Raw genomic sequence first — 26,650 nt, forward strand, 5'->3', positions numbered from 1 at the left:
AAAGGTGCAAGAGGTGAAAAAAAGGGCAAATGAGAGTTGGGGTGAGAGACTATCAGTAAATTTTAGGGAGAATAAAAAGATGTTCTGGAAGGAGGTAAATAGGGTGCGTAAGACAAGGGAGCAAATGGGAACTTCAGTGAAGGGCGTAAATGGGGAGGTGATAACAAGTAGTGGTGATGTGAGAAGGAGATGGAATGAGTATTTTGAAGGTTTGTTGAATGTGTCTGATGACAGAGTGGCAGATATAGGGTGTTTGGGTCGAGGTGGTGTGCAAAGTGAGAGGGTTAGGGAAAATGATTTGGTAAACAGAGAAGAGGTAGTAAAAGCTTTGCGGAAGATGAAAGCCGGCAAGGCAGCAGGTTTGGATGGTATTGCAGTGGAATTTATTAAAAAAGGGGGTGACTGTATTGTTGACTGGTTGGTAAGGTTATTTAATGTATGTATGACTCATGGTGAGGTGCCTGAGGATTGGCGGAATGCGTGCATAGTGCCATTGTACAAAGGCAAAGGGGAAAAGAGTGAGTGCTCAAATTACAGAGGTATAAGTTTGTTGAGTATTCCTGGTAAATTATATGGCAGGGTATTGATTGAGAGGGTGAAGGCATGTACAGAGCATCAGATTGGGGAAGAGCAGTGTGGTTTCAGAAGTGGTAGAGGATGTGTGGATCAGGTGTTTGCTTTGAAGAATGTATGTGAGAAATACTTAGAAAAGCAAATGGATTTGTATGTAGCATTTATGGATCTGGAGAAGGCATATGATAGAGTTGATAGAGATGCTCTGTGGAAGGTATTAAGAATATATGGTGTGGGAGGCAAGTTGTTAGAAGCAGTGAAAAGTTTTTATCGAGGATGTAAGGCATGTGTACGTGTAGGAAGAGAGGAAAGTGATTGGTTCTCAGTGAATGTAGGTTTGCGGCAGGGGTGTGTGATGTCTCCATGGTTGTTTAATTTGTTTATGGATGGGGTTGTTAGGGAGGTAAATGCAAGAGTCTTGGAAAGAGGGGCAAGTATGAAGTCTGTTGGGGATGAGAGAGCTTGGGAAGTGAGTCAGTTGTTGTTCGCTGATGATACAGCGCTGGTGGCGGATTCATGTGAGAAACTGCAGAAGCTGGTGACGGAGTTTGGTAAAGTGTGTGGAAGAAGAAAGTTAAGAGTAAATGTGAATAAGAGCAAGGTTATTAGGTACAGTAGGGTTGAGGGTCAAGTCAATTGGGAGGCGAGTTTGAATGGTGAAAAACTGGAGGAAGTGAAGTGTTTTAGATATCTGGGAGTGGATCTGTCAGCGGATGGAACCATGGAAGCGGAAGTGGATCATAGGGTGGGGGAGGGGGCGAAAATTTTGGGAGCCTTGAAAAATGTGTGGAAGTCGAGAACATTATCCCGGAAAGCAAAAATGGGTATGTTTGAAGGAATAGTAGTTCCAACAATGTTGTATGGTTGCGAGGCGTGGGCTATGGATAGAGTTGTGCGCAGGAGGATGGATGTGCTGGAAATGAGATGTTTGAGGACAATGTGTGGTGTGAGGTGGTTTGATCGAGTAAGTAACGTAAGGGTAAGAGAGATGTGTGGAAATAAAAAGAGCGTGGTTGAGAGAGCAGAAGAGGGTGTTTTGAAATGGTTTGGGCACATGGAGAGAATGAGTGAGGAAAGATTGACCAAGAGGATATATGTGTCGGAGGTGGAGGGAACGAGGAGAAGAGGGAGACCAAATTGGAGGTGGAAAGATGGAGTGAAAAGGATTTTGTGTGATTGGGGCCTGAACATGCAGGAGGGTGAAAGGAGGGCAAGGAATAGAGTGAATTGGAGCGATGTGGTATACAGGGGTTGACGTGCTGTCAGTGGATTGAATCAAGGCATGTGAAGCGTCCGGGGTAAACCATGGAAAGCTGTGTAGGTATGTATATTTCCGTGTGTGGACGTGTGTATGTACATGTGTATGGGGGGGTTGGGCCATTTCTTTCGTCTGTTTCCTTGCGCTACCTCGCAAACGCGGGAGACAGCGACAAAGTATAAAAAAAAAAAAAAAAAAAAAATACATTGAAATGTATAGGTATATATATGCGCAAGGGTTTATGTATATACATGTGTATGTGGGTGGGTTGGGCCATTCTTTCGTCTGTTTCTTGAGCCACCTCACTAACGTGGGAGATCGAGAAAGTATAATAAATATATAAATAAATAAATAAATAAATAAATAAACAACAAGTAGTGGTCATGCGAGAAGGATATGGAGTGAGTATTTTGAAGATTTGTTGAATGTGTTTGATGACAGAGTAGCAGATATAGGGTGTTTTGGTCAAGGTGGTGTGCAAAGTGAGAGGGTTAGGGAGAATGATTTGGTAAATAGAAAAGAAGTAGTAAAAGCTTTGCAGAAGATGAAAGCCGGCAAAGCAGCGGGTTTGGATGGTATTGCAGTGGAATTTATTAAAAAAGGGGGTGACTGTATTGTTAACTGGTTGGTAAGGCTATTTAATGTATGTATGACTCATGGTGAGGTGCCTGAGGATTGGCAGAATGCCTTGCATGGTGCCTTTGTACAAAGGCAAACAGGATAAAAGTGAGTGCAGAAATTACAGACGTACAACTTTGTTGAGTATTCCTGGGAAATTATACGGGGAGCATCAGATTGGGGAAGAGCAGTGTGGTTTCAAAAGTGGTAGAGGATGTGTGGATCAGGTGTTTGCTTTGAAGAATGTATGTGAGAAATATTTAGAAAAGCAAATGGATTTGTATGTAGCATTTATGGATCTGGAGAAGGCATATGATAGAGTTGACAGAGATGCTCTGTGGAAGGTATAAAAAATATATGGTGTGGGAGGCAAGTTGTTAGAAGCAGTGAAAAGTTTTCATCGAGGATGTAAGGCATGTGTACATGTAGGAAGAGAGGAAAGTGTTTGGTTCTCAGTGAATGTTGGGCTGCGACAGGGGTGTGTGATGTCTCCATGGATGTTTAATTTGTTTATGGATGGGGTTGTTAGGGAAGTGAATGCAAGAGATTTGGAAAGAGGGTCAAGTATGCAGTCTGTTGTGGATGAGAGAGCTTGGGAAGTGAGTCAGTTGTTAAATGCTGATGATACAGCACTGGTGGCTGATTCGGGTGAGAAACTCAGAAGCTGATGACTGAGTTTGGTAAAGTGTGTGAAAGAAGAAAGCTGAGAGTAAATGTGAATAAGAGCAAGGTTATTAGGTACAGTAGGGTTGAGGGATAAGTCAATTGGGTGGCAAGTTTGAATGGAGAAAAACTGGAGGAAGTGACGTGTTTTAGATATCTGGGAGTGGATTTGGCAGTGGATGGCACCATGGAAATGGAAGTGAATCATAGGGTGGGGGAAGGGGTGAAAGTTCTGGGAGCACTGAAAAATGTGTGGAAGTCAAGAATGTTGTCTTCGGAAGGAAAAACAAGTACGTTTGAAGGAATAGTGGTTCTAACAATGTTATATGGTTGTGATGCGTGGGCTATAGATAGAGTTGTGAGGAGGAGGGTGGATGTGCTGGAAATGAGATGTTTGAGGAAAATATGTGCTGTGAGGTGGTTTGATTGAGTAAGTAATGAAAGCATAAGAGAGATGAGTGGTAATAAAAAGAGGTGGTTGAGAGAGCAGAAGAGGATGTTTTGAAATGATTTCGTCACATGGAGAGAATGAGTGAGGAAAGATTGACAAAGAAGGTATATGTGTCAGAGGTGGAGGGAACGAGAAGTGGGACACCAAACTGGAGGTGGAAAGATGGAGTGAAAAAGATTTTGAGCGATCGGGGCCTGGGCCTGAACATGCAGGAGGGTGAAAGGCGTGCAAGGAATAGAGTGAATTGGAACGATGTGGTATACCAGTGTCGATGTGCTGTCAATGGATTGAACCACTGCATGTGAAGCGTCTGGGGTAAACCATGGAAAGTTTTGAGGGGCCTGGATGAGGAAAGGAAATTGTGGTTTCGGTGCATTGTGCATGACAGCTAGAGACTAAGTGTGAACGAATGTGGCCTTTGTTGTCTTTTCATAGCACTACCTCGCACATATGCAGGGGGAAGGGCCTGTTATTTCATGTGTGGCGGGGTAGCGATGGGAATAAATAAGGGCAGACAGTATGAATTATGTACATGTGTATATATGTACATGTCTGAGTGTGTATATATATGTATTCGTTGAGATGTATAGGTATGTATATGTGCGTGTGTGGACGTGTATGTATATACATGTGTATGTGGGTGGGTTGGGCCTTTCATCCGTCTGATTCCACGCACTACCTCGCTAACGTGGGAGACAGCAACAAAGTATAATAAAACAAAAATAATCATATGTATTTTAACTTTCTACATGGGGAAACAGAAGGAGGAGTCACGCGGGGAGTGCTTAGCCTCCTCGAAGGCTCAGACTGGGGTGTCTAAATGTGTGTGGATGTAACCAAGATGAGAAAAAAAGAGAGATAGGTAGTATGTTTGAGGAAAGGAACCTGGATGTTTTGGCTCCGAGTTAAACGAAGCTCAAGGGTAAAGGGGAAGAGTGGTATGGGAATGTCTTGGCAGTAAAGTCAGGGGATAGTGAGAGTACAAGAGCAAGGGAAGGAGTAGCACTACTCCTGAGAAAGGAGTGGTGGGAGCATGTGATAGAGTGTAAGAAAGTAAACTCTAGATTGATATGGGTAAAACTGAAAGTTGATGGAGAGAGATGGGTGATTATTGGTGCATATGCACCTGGGCATGAGAAGAAAGATCATGAGAGGCAAGTCTTTTGGGAGCAGCTGAGTGAGTGTGTTCAAGTTTTGATGCACGAGACCAGGTTATAGTGATGGGTGATTTGAATGCAAAGGTGAGTAATGTGGCAGTTGAGGAAATAATTGGTGTACATGGGCTGTTCAGTGTTGTAAATGTTAATGGTGAAGAGCTTGAAGAATTATGAGCTGAGAAACGATTGGTGATTGGGAATACCTGGTATAAAAAGAGAGTTATACATAAGTACACGTATGTAAGTAGGAGAGATGGCCAGAGAGTGTTACTGGATTAAGTGATAATTGATAGGTGCGCGAAAGAGAGACTTTTGGATGTTAATGTGCTGAGAGGTGCAACTGGAGGGATGTCTGATCATTATCTAGTGGAGGCAAAGCTGAAGATTCTTAGAGGTTTTCAGAAAAGAAGAGCGAATGTTGGGTGAAGAGAGTGGTGAGAGTAATTGAGCTTGGGAAGGAGACATGTGTGAGGAAGTACCAGGAGAGACTGAGTACAGAATGGAAAAAGGCGAGAAGAAAAGACATGAGGAGAGTGGGGGAGGAGTGGGATGTATTTAGGGAAGCAGAGATGCCTTGTGCAAAAGATGCTTGTGGCATGAGAAGCATGGGAGGTGGGCAAATTAGAAAGGGTAGTGAGTGGTAGAATGAAGAAACAAGATTATTAGTGAAAGAGAAGAGAGAGGCATTTGGACGATTTTTGCAGGGAAATAATGCAAATGACAGAGATGTATAAAAGAAAGAGGCAGGAGATCAAGAGAAGGGTGCAAGAGGTGAAAAAGAGTGCAAATGAGAGTTGGGGTGAGGGAGTATCACTAAATTTTAGTAGAATAAAAAGATGTTTTAGGAGGAGGTAAATAAAGTGCGTAAGAAAAGGGAAGAAGTGGGAACATCAGTGAAGGGGGCTAATGGGGAGGTGATAACAAGTAGTGGTGATGTGAGAAGGAGATGGAGTGAGTATTTTGAAGGTTTGTTGAATGTGTTTGATGATAGAGTAGCAGATATAGGGTGTTTTGGTCAAGGTGGTGTGCAAAGTGTGAGGGTTAGGGAGAATGACTGGGTAAACAGAGAAGAGGTAGTAAAAGCTTTGCGGAAGATGAAAGCCGGCAAGGCAGCAGGTTTGGATGGTATTGCAGTGGAATTTATTTAAAAAAGGGGGTGACTGTTGGTAAGGTTATTTAACGTATGTATGACTCATGGTGAGGTGCCTGAGGACTGGCGGAATGCTTGCATAGTGCCATTGTACAAAGGCAAAGGGGATAAGAGTGAGTGCTGAAATTACAGAAGTATAAATTTGTTGAGTATTCCTGGGAAATTATATGGGAGGGTATTGATTGAGAGGGTGAAGGCATGTACAGAGCATCACACTGGGGAAGAGCAGTGTAGTTTCAGAAGTGGTAGTGGATGTGTGGATCAGGTGTTTGCTTTGAAAAGCATATGTGAGAAATACTTATATAAGCAAAAGGATTTGTATGTAGCACTTATGGATCTGGAGAAGGCATAGGATAAGAGTTGATAGATATGCTCTGCGGAAAGTATTAAGAATATATGGTGTGGGATGTAAGTTGTTAGAAGCAGTGAAAAGTTTTTATCGAGGATGTAAGGCATGTGTACGTGTAGGAAGAGAGGAAAGTGATTGGTTCTCAGTGAATGTTGGTTTGCCACAGGGGTGTGTGATGTCTCCATGGTTATTTAATTTGTTTATGGATGGGATTGTTAGGGAGGTGAATGCAAGAGTTTTGGAAAGAGGGGCAAGTATGCAGTCTGTTGTGGATGAGAGCTTGGGAAGTGAGTCAGTTGTTGTTTGCTGATGATACAGCGCTGATGGCTGATTCGGGTGAGAAACTGCAGAAGCTGGTGACTGAGTTTGGTAAAGTGTGTGAAAGAAGAAAGCCAAGAGCAAATGTTAATAAGAGCACGGTTATTAGGTACAGTAGGGTTGAGGGACAAGTCAATTGGGAGCCAAGTTTGAATGGAGAAAAACTTGAGGAAGTGAAGTGTTTTCGATATCTGGGAGTGGATTTGGCAGCAGATGGCACCATGGAAGTGGAAGTGAATCATAGTGTGGGGGAGGGGGGGAAGTTTTGGAAGTGTTGAAAAATGTGTGGAAGTCGAGAGCGTTATCTTGGAAAGTGAAAATGGGTGTGTTTGAAGGAATAGTGGTTCTAACAAAGTTATATGGTTGAGAGGAGAGGGCTATAGATAGAGTTGTGCGGAGGAGTGTGGATGTGTTGGAAATGAGATGTTTAAGGACAGTATGTGGTGTGAGGTGGTTTGATCGAGTAAGAAATGAAAGGGTAAGAGAGATGTGTGGTAATAAAAAGAGTGTGGTTGAGAGAGCAGAAGAGGGTGTTTTGAAATGGTTTGGTCACATGGGGAGAATGAGTGAGGAAAGATTGACAAAGAGGATATATGTGTCAGAGGTGGAGGGAACGAGGAGAAGTGGGAGACCAAACTGCAGGTGGAAAGATGGAGTGAAAAAGATTTTGAGTGATCAGGGCCTGAACATGCAGGAGGGTGAAAGGCGTGCAAGGAATGGAGTGAATTGGAATGACGTGGTATAACGGGGTCGACATGCTATCAATGGATTGAACCAGGGCATGTGAAGCATCTGGGGTAAACCTTGGAAAGTTTTGTGAGGCCTAGACGTGGAAAGGAAGCTGTGGTTTCAGTGCATTATACATGAGAGCTAGAGACCGAGTGTGAACAAATGTTGCTGTCTCCCGCATTAGCGAGGTAACGCAAAGAAACAGACGAAGGAAATGGCCCAACCCACCCACATACACATGTATATACATACACGTCAACACACGCAAATTTACATACTTATACATCTCAATGTATACATATATATACACACAGACATATACATATATACACATGTAAATAATTCATAGAGTGCCTTTATTCATTCCCATCGTCACCCGCGCCACCCATGAAAGTAACAACCCTCTCCCCCCTCATGTGCACAAGGTAGCGCTAGGAAAAGACAACAAAGGCCACATTCTTTCACACTCAGTCTCTAGCTGTCATGTAATAATGCACCAAAACCACAGCACCCTTTCCACATCCAGGCCCCACAGAACTTTCCATGGTTTATTCCAGACGCTTCACATGCCCTGGTTCAATCCACTGACAGCACGTCGACCCCGGTATACCACATCGTTCCAATTCACTCTATTCCTTGCACGCCTTTCACCCTCCTGCATGTTCAGGCCCCGATCACTCAAAATCTTTTTCACTCCTTTCCACCTCCAACATGGTCTCCCACTTCTCCTCGTTCCCTCCACCTCTGACACGTATATCCTCTTGGTCAATCTTTCCTCACTCATTCTCTCCATGTGACCAAACCATTTCAAAACACCCTCTTCTGCTCTCTCAACCACACTCTTCTTATTACCACACATTTCTCTTACCCTAACATTACTTAATCGATCAAACCACCTCACACCACATATTGTCTTCAAACATCTCATTTCCAACACATCCATCCTCCTCCGCACAACTCTATCTATAGCCCACGCCTTGCAACCATATAAAATTGTTGGAACCACTATTCCTTCGAACATACACATTTTTGCTTTCAGAGATAATGTTCTCGACTTCCACACATTCTTAAATGCTCCCAGAACTTTCGCCCCCTTCCCCACCGTATGATTCACTTCTGCTTCCATTGTTCCATCCACTGCTAAATCCACTTCCAGATATCTAAATCACTTCACTTCCTCCAGTTTTTCTCCATTCAAACTTACCTCCCAATTGACATGTCCCTCAACCTACTGTATCTAATAACCTTGCTCTTATTCACATTTACTCTCAGCTTTCTTCTTTCACGCACTTTACCAAACTCAGTCACCAGCTTCTGCAGTTTCTCACCCAAATCAAACAACAGTGCTGTATCATCAGCAAACAACAACTGACTCACTTACCAAGCTCTCTCATCCACAACAGACTGCATACTAGCACCTCTCTACAAAACTCTTGCATTCACCTCCGTAACAACCCCATCCATAAACAAATTAAACAACCATGGAGACATTACACACACCTGCCACAAAACCGACATTCACTGAGAACCAATCACTTTCCTCTCTTCCTACTCGCACATATGCCTTACATCCTCGATAAAATCTTTTCACTGCTTCTAACATCTTGCCTCCCACATCATATATTCTTAATAACTTCCACAGAGCATATCTTTCAACTCTGACATATGACTCCTCTAGATCCATAAATGGTACATGCAAATACATATGCTTTTCTACGTATTTCTCACATACATTGTTCAGAGCAAACACCCTGATCCACACATCCTCTACCACTTCTGAAACCACACTGCTCTTCCCCATTCTAATGCTCTGTACATGCCTTCACCCTCTCAATCAATACCCTCCCATATAATTTCCCAGGAATACTCAACAAACTTATACCTTTGTAATTTGAGCACTCACCTTTATCTCCTTTGCCTCTGTACAATGGCGCTATGTATGCATTCCGCCAATTCTCTGGCACCTCACCATGAGTCATACATACATTAAATATTCTTACCAACCAGTCAACAACACAGTCACCCCCCTTTTTAATAAATTCCACTGCAATACCATCCAAACCTGCTGCCTTGCCGGCTTTCATCTTTTATTACCTCTTCTCTGTTTACCAAATTATTCTCCCTAGCCCTCTCACTTCGCACACCACCTCGTCCAAAACACCCTTTATCTGCCACTCTATCATCTAACACATTCAACAAACCTTCAAAATACTCACTCCATCTCCTTCTCACACCACCAACACTTATCACCTCCCCATTAGCCCCCTTCACCAATGTTCCCATTTGTTCTCTTGTCTTACACACTTTATTTACCTCCTTCCAAAACATCTTTTTATTCTCCCTAAAATTTAATGATACTCTATCACCCCAACTCTCATTTGCCCTTTTTCACCCCTTGCACCTTTCTCTTGACCTCTTGTCTCTCTTTTATACATCTCCCAGTCATTTGCACTATTTCCCTGCAAAACCTGCCTAAAAGCCTCTCTCTTCTCTTTCACTAATAATCTTACTTCTTCATCCCACCACTCACTATCCTTTCTAATCTGCCCACCTCCCACGATTTTCATGCCACAAGCATCTTTTGCACAAGCCAGCATTCCTTCCCAAAATACATCCCATTCTTCCCCCACTCCCCTTGCATCCTTTGCTCTCACCTTTCTCCTTTCTGCAATCAGTCTCTCCTGGTACTTCCTCACACAAGTCACCTTCCCAAGCTCATTTACTCTCACCACTCTCTTCACCCCAACATTCTCTCTTCTTTTCTGAAAACCTTCATAAATCTTCACCTTCACAACATAATGATCAAACATCCCTTCGTTGCACCTCTCATCACATTAACGTCCAAAAGTCTCTCTCGCGCTCCTATCAAATAACACGTAATCCAATAATGCTCTTTGGCCATCTCTCCTAATTATGTGCATATACTTAATTTTTTTTTTTTTTTTTTTTTTATACTTTGTTGCTGTCTCCCGCATTTGCGAGGTAGCGCAAGGAAACAGACGAAAGAAATGGCCCAACCCCCCCCCATACACATGTATACACACACGTCCACACACGCAAATATACATACCTACACAGCTTTCCATGGTTTACCCCAGACGCTTCACATGCCTTGATTCAATCCACTGACAGCACGTCAACCCCGGTATACCACATCGCTCCAATTCACTCTATTCCTTGCCCTCCTTTCACCCTCCTGCATGCTCAGGCCCCGATCACACAAAATCTTTTTCACTCCATCTTTCCACCTCCAATTTGGTCTCCCTCTTCTCCTTGTTACCTCCACCTCCGACACATATATCCTCTTGGTCAATCTTTCCTCACTCATTCTCTCCATGTGCCCAAACCACTTCAAAACACCCTCTTCTGCTCTCTCAACCACGCTCTTTTTATTTCCACACATCTTTCTTACCCTTACGTTACTCACTCGATCAAACCACCTCACACCACACACTGTCCTCAAACATCTCATTTCCAGCACATCCATCCTCCTGCGCACAACTCTATCCATAGCCCACGCCTCGCAACCATACAACATTGTTGGAACCACTATTCCTTCAAACATACCCATTTTTGCTTTCCGAGATAATGTTCTCGACTTCCACACATTCTTCAAGCTCCCAGAATTTTCGCCCCCTCCCCCACCCTATGATCCACTTCCGCTTCCATGGTTCCATCCGCTGCCAGATCCACTCCCAGATATCTAAAACACTTCACTTCCTCCAGTTTTTCTCCATTCAAACTCACCTCCCAATTGACTTGACCCTCAACCCTACTGTACCTAATAACCTTGCTCTTATTCACATTTACTCTTAACTTTCTTCTTCCACACACTTTACCAAACTCAGTCACCAGCTTCTGTAGTTATTCCCAATCATCAGTCCTTTTTCAGCACACAAATCTGCAAGCTCTTCACAATTTCCATTTACAACTCTGAACACCCCATGTACACCAATTATTCCCTCAACTGCCACATTACTCACCTTTGCATTCAAATCACCCATCACTATAACCCAGTCTTGTGCATCAAAACTACTAACACACTCACTCAGCTGCTCCCAAAACACTTGCCTCTCATGATCTTTCTTCTCAAGCCCAGGTGCATATGCACCATTAATCACCCATCTCTCTCCATCCACTTTCAGTTTTACCCACATCAATCTAGAGTTTACTTTCTCACACTCTAATCACATACTCCCACCACTCATGTGTCAGGAGTAATGCTACTCCTTCCCTTGCTCTTGTCCTCTCACCAACTCCTGACTTTACTCAGAAACATTCCCAAACCACTCTTCCCCTTTACCCTTGAGCTTCGATTCACTGAGAGCCAAAACATCCAGGTTTCTTTCCTTAAACATACTACCTCTCTCTCCTTTTTTCTCATATTGGTTACATCCACACACATTTAGACACCCCAATCTGAGCCTTTGAGGAGGATGAGCACTCCCCGCGTGACTCCTTCTGTTTCCCTCTTTTAGAAAGTTAAAATACAAGGAGAGGAGAGTTCCCAAGTGCACTTTCATGTAACAATCACATCATCAGGGAGACATGAGAGAAATATAACAAACAGTTGATATACAATGAAGAAACGTAGCTATGAAGCCATTTGGTAAATATGCATGTACTTCTAGCGAGGTAACGTTGAGAACAGAGGATTGAGCTGAGGTGGGAAAATCCTAAGTTGGCCCTCTTCTCTGTTATTTCTTTTGGAAAAGTAACAACTGGAGGGGAGGATTTCCAGCCCCAGCTCCCTCACCTTTTGGATGCCTTTTATGTACTGCCTACATAAATCACCTGACTAAGGTGAAGTAATGTGACTTCAGGAGATGTTGAGGATGTGTATAACAGGTGTCAGCTTTGAAGAATTTTAGTGTATAATACTTGAAGTGAGAATGAACTGTATGTTGCATTTCTGGATCAGGAGAGAGTATAATATAAGGTTGACAGAGGGCAGTTATGGATGAGGTGAATAAGTTACTGAATGCAGAGGAGCTTTGTTTTGGAAAATAGAGAGAGTGAGTGGTGCTCTGTGACAGTATGCCTGCAACAAGGATGTTGCATGCCATCAAGGTTGTTTAATCTTTTCATGGATGAACTGGTGAGAGGTAAAGGCATGGGCCTGAGAACAATATAAGGGTCTACAGCATGCTGGGGGCAGGGGGGAATGGAGAATGAAGGGTGAATCACCTGTATGGAGTCTGGTGGCAGGCTCCAGAGAGAAGCTGCAGAAGTTGTTGATATAGTTTGGAAATGTGGGAGAGGGGAAAGCTGACAGTATATGTAAATAAAAGTACAGTTAACTAAATCGCAGTTAAATATTTTTACATTTTCTCTTTTAGTACATGAAAGTGAACAGGGAGGTGATATTTATCTATTTATTTTACTTTGTCGCTGTCTCCCACGTTAGCGAGGTAGAGCATGGAAACAGACGAAAGAATGGCCCAACACACCCAAATACATTATGATACTATTAAAATTTCAAAGTTCCTTAAGCGGACACGTCAATATAGGGTAGTTCTATGAAATTAGGAACAGAAGATCATAGGAGAAGGCTGTACAAGTGAAGAGTCTAAACAAATGCTTCTAAAGAGATAGATTATTCAAAAAGGGAACAAGCTTAAGAAACTCATCCATTTATTCATCTGTAACTACCCCAGCACAAAATTCTATGAAAGAGCCCCAATGTTACCCATGAGCTCTCTAAAGGTTCCTACAGCCTAAAGCTGTGTTACTTTCAGTACCAGGGAAATTTAGACTCCTATGGTGTGACAAGTTTTGACAAGACTGCATTCTCAGTAATACAGCCTCACCACAGGTGACTTTTCCCTTATGGTGTAACCTTGAGCAGTTGGAAGTCAGTAACACTAGCTCAACAAATGGAATACAGAAAATGATGTTTGGAGAAATTGCATAAGAGACAGAGACAGGCACCAAAGAGCCTAAGTTTATTCTCATAATTCTTATCAAAGCAGCCTGAACAATTTCAGCATGGACTATTATGGCTAACATTGTAATTCCAATTATCCTTTTAGAGAGAATAAAAGAAAAGCTGAACATACAAGGTGGGGGAGGAGGAACACCACAATTTGCTGGTGCAGCTTTGAGATTAGCCATGGCGTTGCCTCCTCGAGAGTTCCAAGACAATCCAGTAGTGTGATATTTCTTTACATATTCTTGCAGTTCCTTGAAGACATTGTTCCAGTTCTGCACCCACTCAACATGCAGCTTATCTTTCTCCCTAAAAGAAAAGCAACATTTTCTCTTACAAAGATAAATCAATATCACACCAGAGACAGGGAACATGTCATTATGAAAGAAAGAAAAATTATTAATCCTATTTCAATAAAATATTTAGAATCATGTTCTTCTAAATCAATGCATTAAGGGTTTATCTATAAAAGGATGAGTGACGGTTTTACTGATACCTTCCCCAGATATCCAAATTAACTTAATTGGAATTATCATAGTAACAATGGTATCAAAACAATATTATAGAATCTCTTCCAATGTGCATGATACAACTAACTGGTAATATATATAGTTTACCAAAATGCCAACAAATAAAAAGAACAAAAGTTTCTTAAAACATGGTAATATAAAAAGCTCCCTTCTGCTATCCTAACCAACATATTGTGATGCTACAATCTGGTCACATGATTTCTTGTCTCATCATATAAAAAGAGGCTATTATTTTGAATCGACATAAAATGCTATGGGCTTGAACAATGAAAGAAAGGGGAATAAATTCAGGAAGTGTTTCACAGACACTGAAGGAGAATGTCTTAGACCTAACTGAATTCAAATAGTAAGGAAAATTTGAGAGGTAGGAAAATTATAATTTTTGTGATAGTTTGGTCACAGACAGATGACAAAAAAGTGGAGGGGGTGAAAAAAGGAATGGTTTTGTGGGCAAAAGAAAGGTACAGGCAATGTGTCAAAAAGGTTAAATCAATCAATTGTAGCTTCTTAGGCTTCGACTAGGAAAGAACAATAGAAGGGCCGAGTAAAGTAACACCCAAAGATGAAGAATACCTAAATAGATCCTCTGGACTACACATCATTGTGCATTTCAATAAAGGAGGGGAAGTAATACAAAAACATCTATATTTTCATACTACTCGCCATTTCCCACGTTAGCAAGATTGCGTTAAAAACAGAGGACTGGGCCTTTGAGGGAAAATCCTCACCTGGCCTCCTTCTCCGTTCTTTCGGAAAATTAAAAAAAAAACGAAAGGGGAGAATTTCCAGCCCCCCTTCCCTTCCCTTTTAGTCACATTTTACGACATGCAGGGAATACGTGGGAAGAATTCTTTCTCCCCTATCCCCAGGAATAGAGTGAGGAAAAAAAAATTACATAAATTTCATTTGAATTTCAGTTGCTTTATGCTCAGAAAGAAGCAACTCCCTAAGCTTGGTTTCTTTAAAAAAATTCACAGAATTATAAGTATCGTCAATTAATGGGAAATGTAAAGACAAGTTAAAAAGGGATGAAAATCTAGTTAAGTATCCATATCTGTTGCTGTGCAATTATAAAAGTTGCAAGCTGTACACAGTTGATTTGTCATGTGCTTGTTGACTTTGTCTCCTCTGTCACCACCAACTGTATATATGTATTTATTTATTCATTATACTTTGTCGCTGTCTCCCATGTTAGCAAGGCAGCATAAGGAAACAGACAAAAGAATGGCCCAACCCACCCACATTCACATGTATATACATACACGTCCACACACACACACACATACATACCTATACATCTCAGCGTATATATATATATATATATATATATATATATATATATATATATATATATATATATATATATATATATTATCCCTGGGGATAGGGGAGAAAGAATACTTCTCACGTATTCCCTGCGTGTCGTAGAAGGCGACTAAAAGGGAAGGGAGTGGGGGGCTGGAAATCCTCCCCTCTCGTTTTTGATTTTCCAAAAGAAGGAACAGAGAAGGGGGCCAAGTGAGGATATTCCCTCAAAGGCTCAGTCCTCTGATCTTAATGCTACCTCACTAACGCGGGAGACAGCGACAAAGTAAAATAAATAGAATATATATATATATATATATATATATATATATATATATATATATATATGTAAGAAACAATTTAGAAAACTGAAACTTCTAGCTTGAAATGAATGAAAAAAAAAGAATGTCACATAATGGTTCAACCTCTGGCTATGGAAAAAAGGAAATGTATAATTTATTTACACAAATGTCAATAACAGTTCTCATCAATTTAACCACTGTATCAATAAGCTTCAATGTCTAAGCTACATTTTTCTCCAATTTCACTATTTTCCTTCACATTTTCAATTGTGTCTGAAGGTTCTACTTCAAGAGTGATTGTTTTTCCAGTAAGGGTCTTCACATCTTGGTTACAAGTTATATATATATATATATATATATATATATATATTCCCTGGGGATAGGGGAGAAAGAATACTTCCCACGTATTCCCTGCGTGTCGTAGAAGGCGACTAAAAGGGAAGGGAGCGGGGGGCTGGAAATCCTCCCCTCTCGTTTTTTTTTTTTTCTTTTTTTTTTTTTTTTTTTTTTTCCTCCAAAAGAAGGAACAGAGAAGAGAGCCAGGTGAGGATATTCCCTCAAAGGCCCAGTCCTCTGTTCTTAACGCTACCTCGCTATCGCGGGAAATAGCGAATAGTATGAAAAAAAAAAATATATACATAGACATATACATATATACACATGAACATAATGCATAGTCTGCCCTTATTCATTCCCATCGCCACCCCGCCACACATGAAATGACAACCCCCACCCAGCATGAGCATGAGTTAGCGCTAGGAAAAGACAACAAAGGCCCCATTCTTTCACACTCAGTCTCTAGCTGTCATGCATAATGCACCAAAACCACAGCTCCCTTTCCAAATCCAGGCCCCACAAAACTTTCCATGGTTTACCTCAGACGCTTCACATGCCCTGGTTCAATCCATTGACAGCACGTCAACCCCGGTATACCACATCGTTCCAATTCACTCTATTTCTTGCACGTCTTTCACCCTCCTGCATGTTCAGTCCTCGATCACTCAGGATCTTTTTCACTCCATCTTTCCACTTCCAATTTCACCTTCCACTTCTCGTTCCCTCAACCTCTGACACATATATCCTCTGTTAATATTTCCTCACTCATTCTCTCCATGTGACCAAACCATTTCAAAACACCCTCTTCTGCTCTCTCAATCAAACTCTTTTTATTACCACACATCTCTCTTGCCCTATTATTAGTTACTTGATCAAACTACTTTATTTCCCAAGCTCTCTCATCCAAAAGAGACAGCATACTTGCCCCTCTTTCCAAAACACTTGCATTCACCTCCCTAACAACCCCATCCATAAACAATTTAAACAATCATGGAGACATCTAGCACACCTGCCGCAAACAAATGTTCACCGAGAACCAATCAATTTTCTCTCTTCCTACACGTACATATGCCTTACATCCTCGATAAAAACTTTTCACTGCTTCTAACAACTTGCCTCCCACACCATATATTCTTAATACCTTCCACAGAGCATCTCTATCAACTCTATCATATGCCTTCTCCAGATCCATAAATGCTACATACAAATCCATTTGTTTTTTAAGTATTTCTCACATACATTCTTCAAAGCAAACACCTGATCCACACATCCTCTACCACTTCTGAAACCACACTGCTCTTCCCCAATCTGATGCTCTGTATATGCCTTTACCCTCTCAATCAATACCCTCCCATATAATTTCCCAGGAATACTTAACAAACTTATGCCTCAGTAATTTGAGCACTCAACTTTTATCCCCTTTGTACAATGGCACTATGCAAGCATTCCACTAATCCTCAGGCACCTCACCATAAATACATTAAATAACCTTACCAACCAGTCAACAATACAATATATTGTATCTTAACTTTCTAAAAGGGGATACAGAAGAAAGAGTCATGCGGGGAGTGCTCATCCTCCTCGAACACTCAGACTGGGGTGTCTAAATGTGTGTGGATGTAACGAAGATGAGAAAAAAGGAGAGATAGGAAGTATGTTTGAGGAAAGGAACTTGGATCTTTTGGCTCTGAGTGAAACGAAGCACAAGGGTAAAGGGGAAGAGTAGTTTGGGAATGTATTGGGAGTAAAGTCAGGGGGAGTGAGAGGACAAGAGAAAGGGAAGGAGTAGCACTAATCATGAAACAGGAGTGGTGGGAGTATGTGATAGAGTGTAATTCTAGATTGATATGGGGAAAACTGTAAGTGAATGGAGAGAGAGGGGTGATTAATGGTGCATATGCAACTGGGCATGAGAAGAAAGATCATGAGAGGCAAGTGTTTTGGGAGCAGCTGAGTGAGTGTGTTAGTAGTTTTGATGCACGAGAACGGGTTATAGTGATGGGTGATTTGAATGCAAGGGTGAGTAATGTGGCAGTTGAGGGAATAATTGGTGTACATGGGGTGTTCAGTGTTGTAAATGGAAATGGGGAAGAGATTGTATATTTGTGTGCTGAAAAAGGACTGGTGATTGGGAAATACCTGGTTTAAAAAGAGATATATACATAAGTATACGTATGTAAGTAGGAGAGATGGCCAGAAAGCGTTATTGGACTACATTTTATGGATATGCGCGTGAAAGAGAGACTGTTGGATGTTAATGTGCTGAGAGGTGCAACTGGAGGGACGTTTGATCATTATCTTGGGGAGGCGAAGGTGAAAATTTGTAGAGGTTTTCAAAAAAGAGGAGAGAATGTTGGGGTGAAAAGAGTGGTAACAGTAAGGGAGCTTGGGAAGGAGACTTGTGTGAGGAAGTACCAGGAGAGACTGAGTACAGAATGGAAAAAGGTGAGAACAAAGGATGTAAGGGGAGTGGGGGAGGAATGGGATGTATTTAGGGAAGCGGTGTTGGCTTGCGCAAAAGATGTTTGTGGCATGAGAAGCATGGGAGGTGGGCAGAATAGAAAGGGTAGTGAGTGGTGGGATAAAAAATAAGATTAGTGAAAGCGAAGAGAGAGGCATTAGGACGATTTTTGCAAGGAAATAATGCAAATGACTGGGAGATGTATAAAAGAAAGAGGCAGGAGGTCAAGAGAAAGGTGCAAGAGGTGAAAAAGAGGGCAAATGAGAGTTGGGGTGAGAGAGTATCGCTGAATTTTAGGGAGAATAAAAAGATGTTTTGGAAGGAGGTAAATAAAGTGCGTAAGACAAGGGAACAAATGGGAACTTCAGTGAAAGGGGCTAATGGGGAGGTGATAACAAGAATTAGTGAAGTGAGGATATGGAATGAGTATTTGGAAGGTCTGTTGAATGTGTTTGATGAGAGAGTGGCAGATATAGGGTGTTTTGGTCGAGGTGGTGTGCAAAGTGAGAGGGTTAGGGAAAATGATTTGGTAAACAGAGAAGAGGCAGTAAAAGCTTTACGGAAGATGAAAGCCGGCAAGGCAGCAGGTTTGGATGGTATTGCAGTGGAATTTATTAAAAAAAAAAAGGGGGGTGACTGTATTGTTGACTGGTTGGTACGGTTATTTAATGCATGTATGACTCATGGCGAGGGGCCTGAAGATTGGCGGAATGCTTGCATAGTGCCATTGTTCAAAGGCAAAGGGGATAAAAGTGAGTCATGTATAAGTTTTTTGAGTATTCCTGGGAAATTAAATGATTGAGAGGGTGAAGGCATGTACAGAGTATCAGATAGGGGAAGAGCAGTGTGGTTTCAGATGTGTTAGAGGATGTGTGGATCAGGTGTTTGCTTTGAAGAATGTATGAGAAATACTTAGAAAAGCAAATGGATTTGTATGTAGCACTTATGAATCTGGAGAGGGCATATGATAGAGATGCTCTGTGGAAGGTATTAAGAATATATGGTGTGGGAGGCAAGTTGTTAGAAGCAGTGAAAAGTTTTTATTGAGGATGTAAGGCATGTGTACGTGTAGGAAGAGAGGAAAGTGATTGGTTCTCAGTGAATGTAGGTTTGCGGCAGGGGTGTGTGATGTCTCCACGGTTGTTTAATTTGTTTATGGATGGGGTTCTTAGGGAGGCTAATGTAAGAGTTTTGGAAAGAGGGGCGAGTATGCAGTCTGTTGTGGATGAGAGAGCTTGGGAAGTGAGTCAGTTGCTGTTCGCTCATGATACAGCGCTGGTGGCTGATTCGTGTGAGAAACTACAGAAGCTGGTGACGGAGTTTGGTAAAGTGTGTGAAAGAAGAAAGCTGAGAGTAAATGTGAATAAGAGCAAGGTTATTAAGTACAGTTGGGTTGAGGGACAAGTCAATTGGGTGGTAAGTTTGAATGGAGAAAAACTGGGGAAGCGAAGTGTTTTAGATATCTAGGAGTGGATTTGGCAGCGGATGGAACCATGGAAGCAGAAGTGAATCATAGGGTGAGGGAGAGGGCGAAAGTTCTGGGAGTGTTGAAGAATGTGTGGAAGTCGAGAACATTATCTTGGAAAGTAAAAATAAGTATGTTTGAAGGATTAGTGGTTCCAACAATGTTATATGGTTGCGAGGCATGGGCTATGGATAGAGTTGCACAGAGGAGGGTGGCTGTGCTGGAAATGAGATGTTTAAGGACAATATATGGTTTGAGGTGGTTTGATCGAGTAAGTAATAATAGGGTAAGAGAGATGTGTGGTAATAAAAAGAGTGTGGTTGAGAGAGCAGAAGAGGGTGTTTTGAAATGGTTTGGTCACATGGAGAGAATGAGTGAGGAAAGATTGACAAAGAGGATATATGGGTCAGAGGTGGAGGGAGTGAAGAGAAGTGGGAGACCATATTGGAGGTGGAAAGATGGAATGAAAAAGATTTTGAGCGATTGGGGCCTGAACATGCAGGCGGGTGAAAGGCATGCAAGGAATAGAGTGAACTGGAACGATGTGGTATACCGGGTTCGACGTGCTGTCAATGGATTGAACCAGGGCATGTGAAGAGTCTGGGGTAAACCATGGAAAGTTCTGTGGGGCCTGGATGTGGAAAGGAAGCTGTGGTTTCGGTGCATTATACATGACACCTAGATACTGAGCGTGAACGAATGTGGCCTTTGTTGTATTTTCCTAGCGTTACCTCACATACATGCGAGGGGAGGGGGTTGTTACTTCATGTGTGCCAGGGTGGTGATGGGAATGAATAAAGGCAGACAGTATGAATTATGTACATGTGAATATATGTATATGTGTGTGTTTATATATATGTATACGTTGAGATGTATAGGTATGTATATTTGCGTGTGTGGACGTGTATGTATATACATGTGTATGTGAGTGGGCTGGGCCATTCTTTCATCTGTTTCCTTGTGCTGCCTCACTAATGCGGGAGACAGCGACAAAGTAAAAAAAATAAATAAATAAATATTATTTATTCATTTTCTTTATTATACATTGTAGCTCTCTCCCGCGGTAGCGGGGTAAGGCAAGGAAACAAGACGAAAGAACAATTCAACCCACCCACATGCACATGTATATACATACACATCCACACATGCACATATACGTACCTATACATCTCAACGTATACATATATTTATATATATATATATATATATATATATATATATACACACACACAAAGACAAACATATATACACAAGTACATTATTGATACTGTCTGCCCTTATTCATTCCTGTCGCCACCCCGGCACACATAAAATAACAACCCCCTCCCCTACATGTGCGTGAGGTAGCAATAGGAAACGACAACAAAGGCCCCATTCGTTCACACTCAGTCCCTAGCTGTCATGTATAATGCAAAGAAACCACAGCTCCCTTTCAACATCCAGGCCCATGGTTTACCCAAGATCTTTCACATGTCCTGGTTCAATAGATTGACAGCACATCAACCCCAGTATACCACATCGTTCCAATTCACTCTATTCCTTGCATGCCTTTCACCCGCCTGCATGTTCAGGCCCCAATCACTCAAAATCTTTTTCACTCCATCTTTCCACCTCCAATTTGGTCTCCCACTTCTTGTTCCTTACACCTCTGACACATATATCCTGTTTGTCAACCTCTCTTCACTCATTCTCTCCATGTGACCAAACCATTTCAAAACACCCTCTTCTGCTCTCTCAACAAGACTCTTTATATTACCACGCATCTCTCTTACCCTTTCATTAGTTACTCGATCAAACCACCTCACACCACATATTGTCCTCAAACATCTCATTTCCAACATATCGACCCTCCTGCGCACAACTCTATCTATAGCCCACGCCTTGCATCCACATATCATTACTAGAACCACTCTTCCTTAAAACATACCCATTTTTGCTTTCCAAGATAACGTTCTCGACTTCCACACATTTTTAACACTCGCAAACCTTTCACCCCCTCCCCCACCCTGTGATTCACTTCTGCTTCCATGGTTCCATCCGCTGCCAAATCCAGTCCCAGATATATAAAACACTTCACTTCCTCCAGTTTTTCTCAATTCAAACATACCTCCCACACACACACACACATATATAGGGGAGAAAGAATACTTCCCACGTATTCCCTGCGTGTCGTAGAAGGTGACTAAAAGGGGAGGGAGCGGGGAGCTGGAAATCCTCCCCTCATTATTTTTTTTTATTTTTCCATAAGAAGGAACAGAGAAGGGGGCCAGGTGAGGATATTCCCTCAAAGGCCCAGTTCTCTGTTCTTAACGCTACCTCGCTAACGCGGGAAATGGCGAATAGAAAAAGAAAGAAATATATATATATATTATTATTTATATTTATATTATACTTTGTCGCTGTCTCCCGCGTTTGCGAGGTAGCGCAAGGAAACAGACGAAAGAAATGGCCCAACCCACCCCCATACACATGTATATACATACGTCCACACACGCAAATATACATACCTACACAGCTTTCCATGGTTTACCCCAGACGCTTCACATGCCTTGATTCAATCCACTGCCAGCATGTCAACCCCGGTATACCACATCGCTCCAAATCACTATTCCTTGCCCTCCTTTCACCCTCCCGCATGTTCAGGCCCCGATCACACAAAATCTTTTTCACTCCATCTTTCCACCTCCAATTTGGTCTCCCTCTTCTCCTCGTTCCCTCCACCTCCGACACATATATTCTCTTGGTCAATCTTTCCTCAATCATTCTCTCCATGTGACCAAACCATTTCAAAACACCCTCTTCTGCTCTCTCAACCACGCTCTTTTTATTTCCACACATCTCTCTTACCCTTACGCTACTCACTCGATCAAACCACCTCACAACAGATATTGTCCTCAAACAACTCATTTCCAGCACATCCATCCTCCTGCGCACAACTCTATCCATAGCCCACGCCTCGCAACCATACAACATTGTTGGAACCACTATTCCTTCAAACATACCCATTTTTGCTTTCCGAGATAATGTTCTCGACTTCCACACATTCTTCAAGGCTCCCAGAATTTTCGCCCCCTCCCCCACACTATGATCCACTTCCGCTTCCATGGTTCCATCCGCTGCCAGATCCACTCCCAGATATCTAAAACACTTCACTTCCTCCAGTTTTTCTCCATATATATATATATATATATATTTTTTTTTTTTTTTATACTTTGTCGCTGTCTCCCGCGTTTGCGAGGTAGCGCAAGGAAACAGACGAAAGAAATGGCCCAACCCCCCCCATACATATGTACATACACACGTCCACACACGCAAATATACATACCTACACAGCTTTCCATGGTTTACCCCGGACGCTTCACATGCCTTGATTTAATCCACTGACAGCACGTCAACCCCTGTATACCACATCGCTCCAATTCACTCTATTCCTTGCCCTCCTTTCACCCTCCTGCATGTTCAGGCCCCGATCACACAAAATCCTTTTCACTCCATCTTTCCACCTCCAATTGGGTCTCCCTCTTCTCCTTGTTCCCTCCACCTCCGACACATATATCCTCTTGGTCAATCTTTCCTCACTCATTCTCTCCATGTGCCCAAACCATTTCAAAACACCCTCTTCTGCTCTCTCAACCACGCTCTTTTTATTTCCACACATCTCTCTTACCCGTACGTTACTCACTCGATCAAACCACCTCACACCACACATTGTCCTTAAACATCTCATTTCCAGCACATCCATCCTCCTGCGCACAACTCTATCCATAGCCCACGCCTCGCAACCATACAACATTGTTGGAACCACTATTCCTTCAAACATAAGAGTAAATGTGAATAAGAGCAAGGTTATTAGGTACAGTAGGGTTGAGGGTCAAGTCAATTGGGAGGTGAGTTTGAATGGAGAAAAACTGGAGGAAGTGAAGTGTTTTAGATATCTGGGAGTGGATCTGTCAGCGGATGGAACCATGGAAGCGGAAGTGGATCATAGGGTGGGGGAGGGGGCGAAAATTTTGGGAGCCTTGAAAAATGTGTGGAAGTCGAGAACATTATCCCGGAAAGCAAAAATGGGTATGTTTGAAGGAATAGTGGTTCCAACAATGTTGTATGGTTGTGAGGCGTGGGCTATGGATAGAGTTGTGCGCAGGAGGATGGATGTGCTGGAAATGAGATGTTTGAGGACAATGTGTGGTGTGAGGTGGTTTGATCGAGTGAGTAACGTAAGGGTAAGAGAGATGTGTGGAAATAAAAAGAGCGTGGTTGAGAGAGCAGAAGAGGGTGTTTTGAAGTGGTTTGGGCACATGGAGAGAATGAGTGAGGAAAGATTGACCAAGAGGATATATGTGTCGGAGGTGGAGGGAACAAGGAGAAGAGGGAGACCCAATTGGAGGTGGAAAGATGGAGTGAAAAGGATTTTGTGTGATCGGGGCCTGAACATGCAGGAGGGTGAAAGGAGGGCAAGGAATAGAGTGAATTGGAGCGATGTGGTATACCGGGGTTGACGTGCTGTCAGTGGATTGAATCAAGGCATGTGAAGCGTCTGGGGTAAACCATGCTCTCCCAACCACACTCTTTTTATTTCCACACATCTCTCTTACCCTTACGTTACTTACTCGATCAAACCACCTCACACCACACATTGTCCTCAAACATCTCATTTCCAGCACATCCATCCTCCTGCGCACAACTCTATCCATATATATATATATCCATATATATATATATATATATATATATATATATATATATATATATATATATATATATATATATATATATATATATTATCCCTGGGGATAGGGGAATAAGAATACTTCCCACGTATTCCCTGCGTGTCGTAGAAGGCGACTAAAAGGGGAGGGAGCGGGGGGGCTGGAATTTCTCCCCTCTCGTTTTTTTTTAAATTTTCCAAAAGAAGGAACAGAGAGGGCCAGGTGAGGATATTCCAAAAAAGGCACAGTCCTCTGTTCTTAACGCTACCTCGCTAATGCGGGAAATGGCAAATAATTTAAAAGAAAGAAAAGATATATATATATATATATATATATATATATATATATATATATATATATATAGTAAGTGAGCTTGGGAAGGACACTTGTGTGAGGAAGTACCAAGAGAGACTGAGTACAGAATGGAAAAAGGTGAGAACAATGGAAGTAAGGGGAGTGGGGGAGGAATGGGATGTATTTAGGGAATCAGTGATGGATTGCGCAAAAGATGCTTGTGGCTTGAGAAGCGTGGGAGGTGGGTTGATTAGAAAGGGTAGCGAGTGGTGGGATGAAGAAGTAAGATTATTAGTGAAAGAGAAGAGAGAGGCATTTGGACGATTTTCGCAGGGAAAAAATGCAATTGAGTGGGAGATGTATAAAAGAAAGAGACAGGAGGTCAAGAGAAAGGTGCAAGAGTTGGGGTGACAGAGTATCATTAAATTTTAGAATAAAAAGATGTTCTGGAAGGAGGTAAATAAAGTGCATAAGACAAGGGAGCAAATGGGAACTTCAGTGAAGGACGCAAATGGGGAGGTGATAAGTAGTGGTGATGTGAGGAGATGGAGTGAGTATTTTGAAGGTTTGTTGAATGGGTTTGATATCAAGATAGAGTGGCAGATACAGGGTGTCTTGGTCGAGGTGGTGTGCAAAGTGAGAGGGTTAGGGAAAATGATTTGGTAAACAGAGAAGAGGTAGTAAAAGCTTTGTGGAAGATGAAAGCCGGCAAGGCAGCAGGTTTGGATGGTATTGCAGTGGAATTTATTAAAAAAGGGGGTGACTGTATTATTGACTGGTTGGTAAGGTCATTTAATGTATGTATGACTCATGGTGAGGTGCCTGAGGATTGGCGGAATGCGTGCATAGGGCCATTGCTCAAATTACAGAGGTATAAGTTTGTTGAGTATTCCTGGTAAATTGTATGGGAGGGTATTGATTGAGAGGGTGAAGGCATGTACAGAGCATAAGATTGGGGAAGAGCAGTGTGGTTTCAGAAGTGGTAGAGGATGTGTGGATCAGGTGTTTGCTTTGAAGAATGTATGTGAGAAATACTTAGAAAAGCAAATGGATTTGTATGTAGCATTTATGGATCTGGAGAAGGCATATGATAGAGTTGATAGAGATGCTCTGTGGAAGGTATTAAGAATATATGGTGTGGGAGGAAATTTGTTAGAAGCAGTGAAAAGTTTTTATCGAGGATGTAAGGCATGTGTACGTGTAGGAAGAGAGGAAAGTGATTGGTTCTCAGTGAATGTAGGTCTGCGGCAGGGGTGTGTGATGTCTCCATGGTTGTTTAATTTGTTTATGGATGGGGTTGTTAGGGAGGTGAATGCAAGAGTTTTGGAAAGAGGGGCAAGTATGAAGTCTGTTGGGGATGAGAGAGCTTGGGAAGTGAGTCAGTTGTTGTTCGCTGATGATACTGCGCTGGTGGCTGATTCATGTGAGAAACTGCAGAAGCTGGTGACTGAGTTTGGTAAAGTGTGTGAAAGAAGAAAGTTAAGAGTAAATGTGAATAAGAGCAAGGTTATTAGGTACAGTAGGGTTGAGGGTCAAGTCAATTGGGAGGTAAGTTTGAATGGAGAAAAACTGGAGGAGGTGAAGTGTTTTAGATATCTGGGAGTGGATCTGGCAGCGGATGGAACCATGGAAGTGGAAGTGGATCATAGGGTGGGGGAGGGGGCAAAAATTCTGGGAGCCTTGAAGAATGTGTGGAAGTCGAGAACATTATCTCGGAAAGCAAAAATGGCTATGTTTGAAGGAATAGTCGTTCCAACAATGTTGTATGGTTGCGAGGCGTGGGCTATGGATAGAGTTGTGCACAGGAGGATGGATGTGCTGGAAATGAGATGTTTGAGGACAATGTGTGGTGTGAGGTGGTTTGATCGAGTAAGTAACGTAAGGGTAAGAGAGATGTGTGGAAATAAAAAGAGCGTGGTTGAGAGAGCAGAAGAGGGTGTTTTGAAGTGGTTTGGGCACATGGAGAGAATGAGTGAGGAAAGATTGACCATGAGGATATATGTGTCGGAGGTGGAGGGAGCGAGGAGAAGAGGGAGACCAAATTGGAGGTGGA

At 42.2% G+C, this 26,650-nt stretch overlaps 1 protein-coding gene across 21 annotated transcripts in view; it reads right to left on the bottom strand.

Annotated features, from left to right (window-relative positions):
- capt (adenylyl cyclase-associated protein 1) overlaps positions 1–26,650 on the bottom strand; it is a 424,491-nt gene that overhangs the window by 117,872 nt on the left and 279,969 nt on the right. For all 21 annotated transcript variants that reach the window (XM_071690544.1, XM_071690536.1, XM_071690541.1 and 18 more), the window contains one exon: positions 13,326–13,504. In XM_071690544.1, the coding sequence (XP_071546645.1) occupies positions 13,326–13,504 (179 nt within the window). The remainder of the gene's footprint in view (positions 1–13,325; positions 13,505–26,650) is intronic.

Source organism: Panulirus ornatus, chromosome 48 (genome assembly GCF_036320965.1).
Source record: "Panulirus ornatus isolate Po-2019 chromosome 48, ASM3632096v1, whole genome shotgun sequence".
Taxonomy (NCBI): Eukaryota; Metazoa; Arthropoda; class Malacostraca; order Decapoda; family Palinuridae; genus Panulirus; species Panulirus ornatus.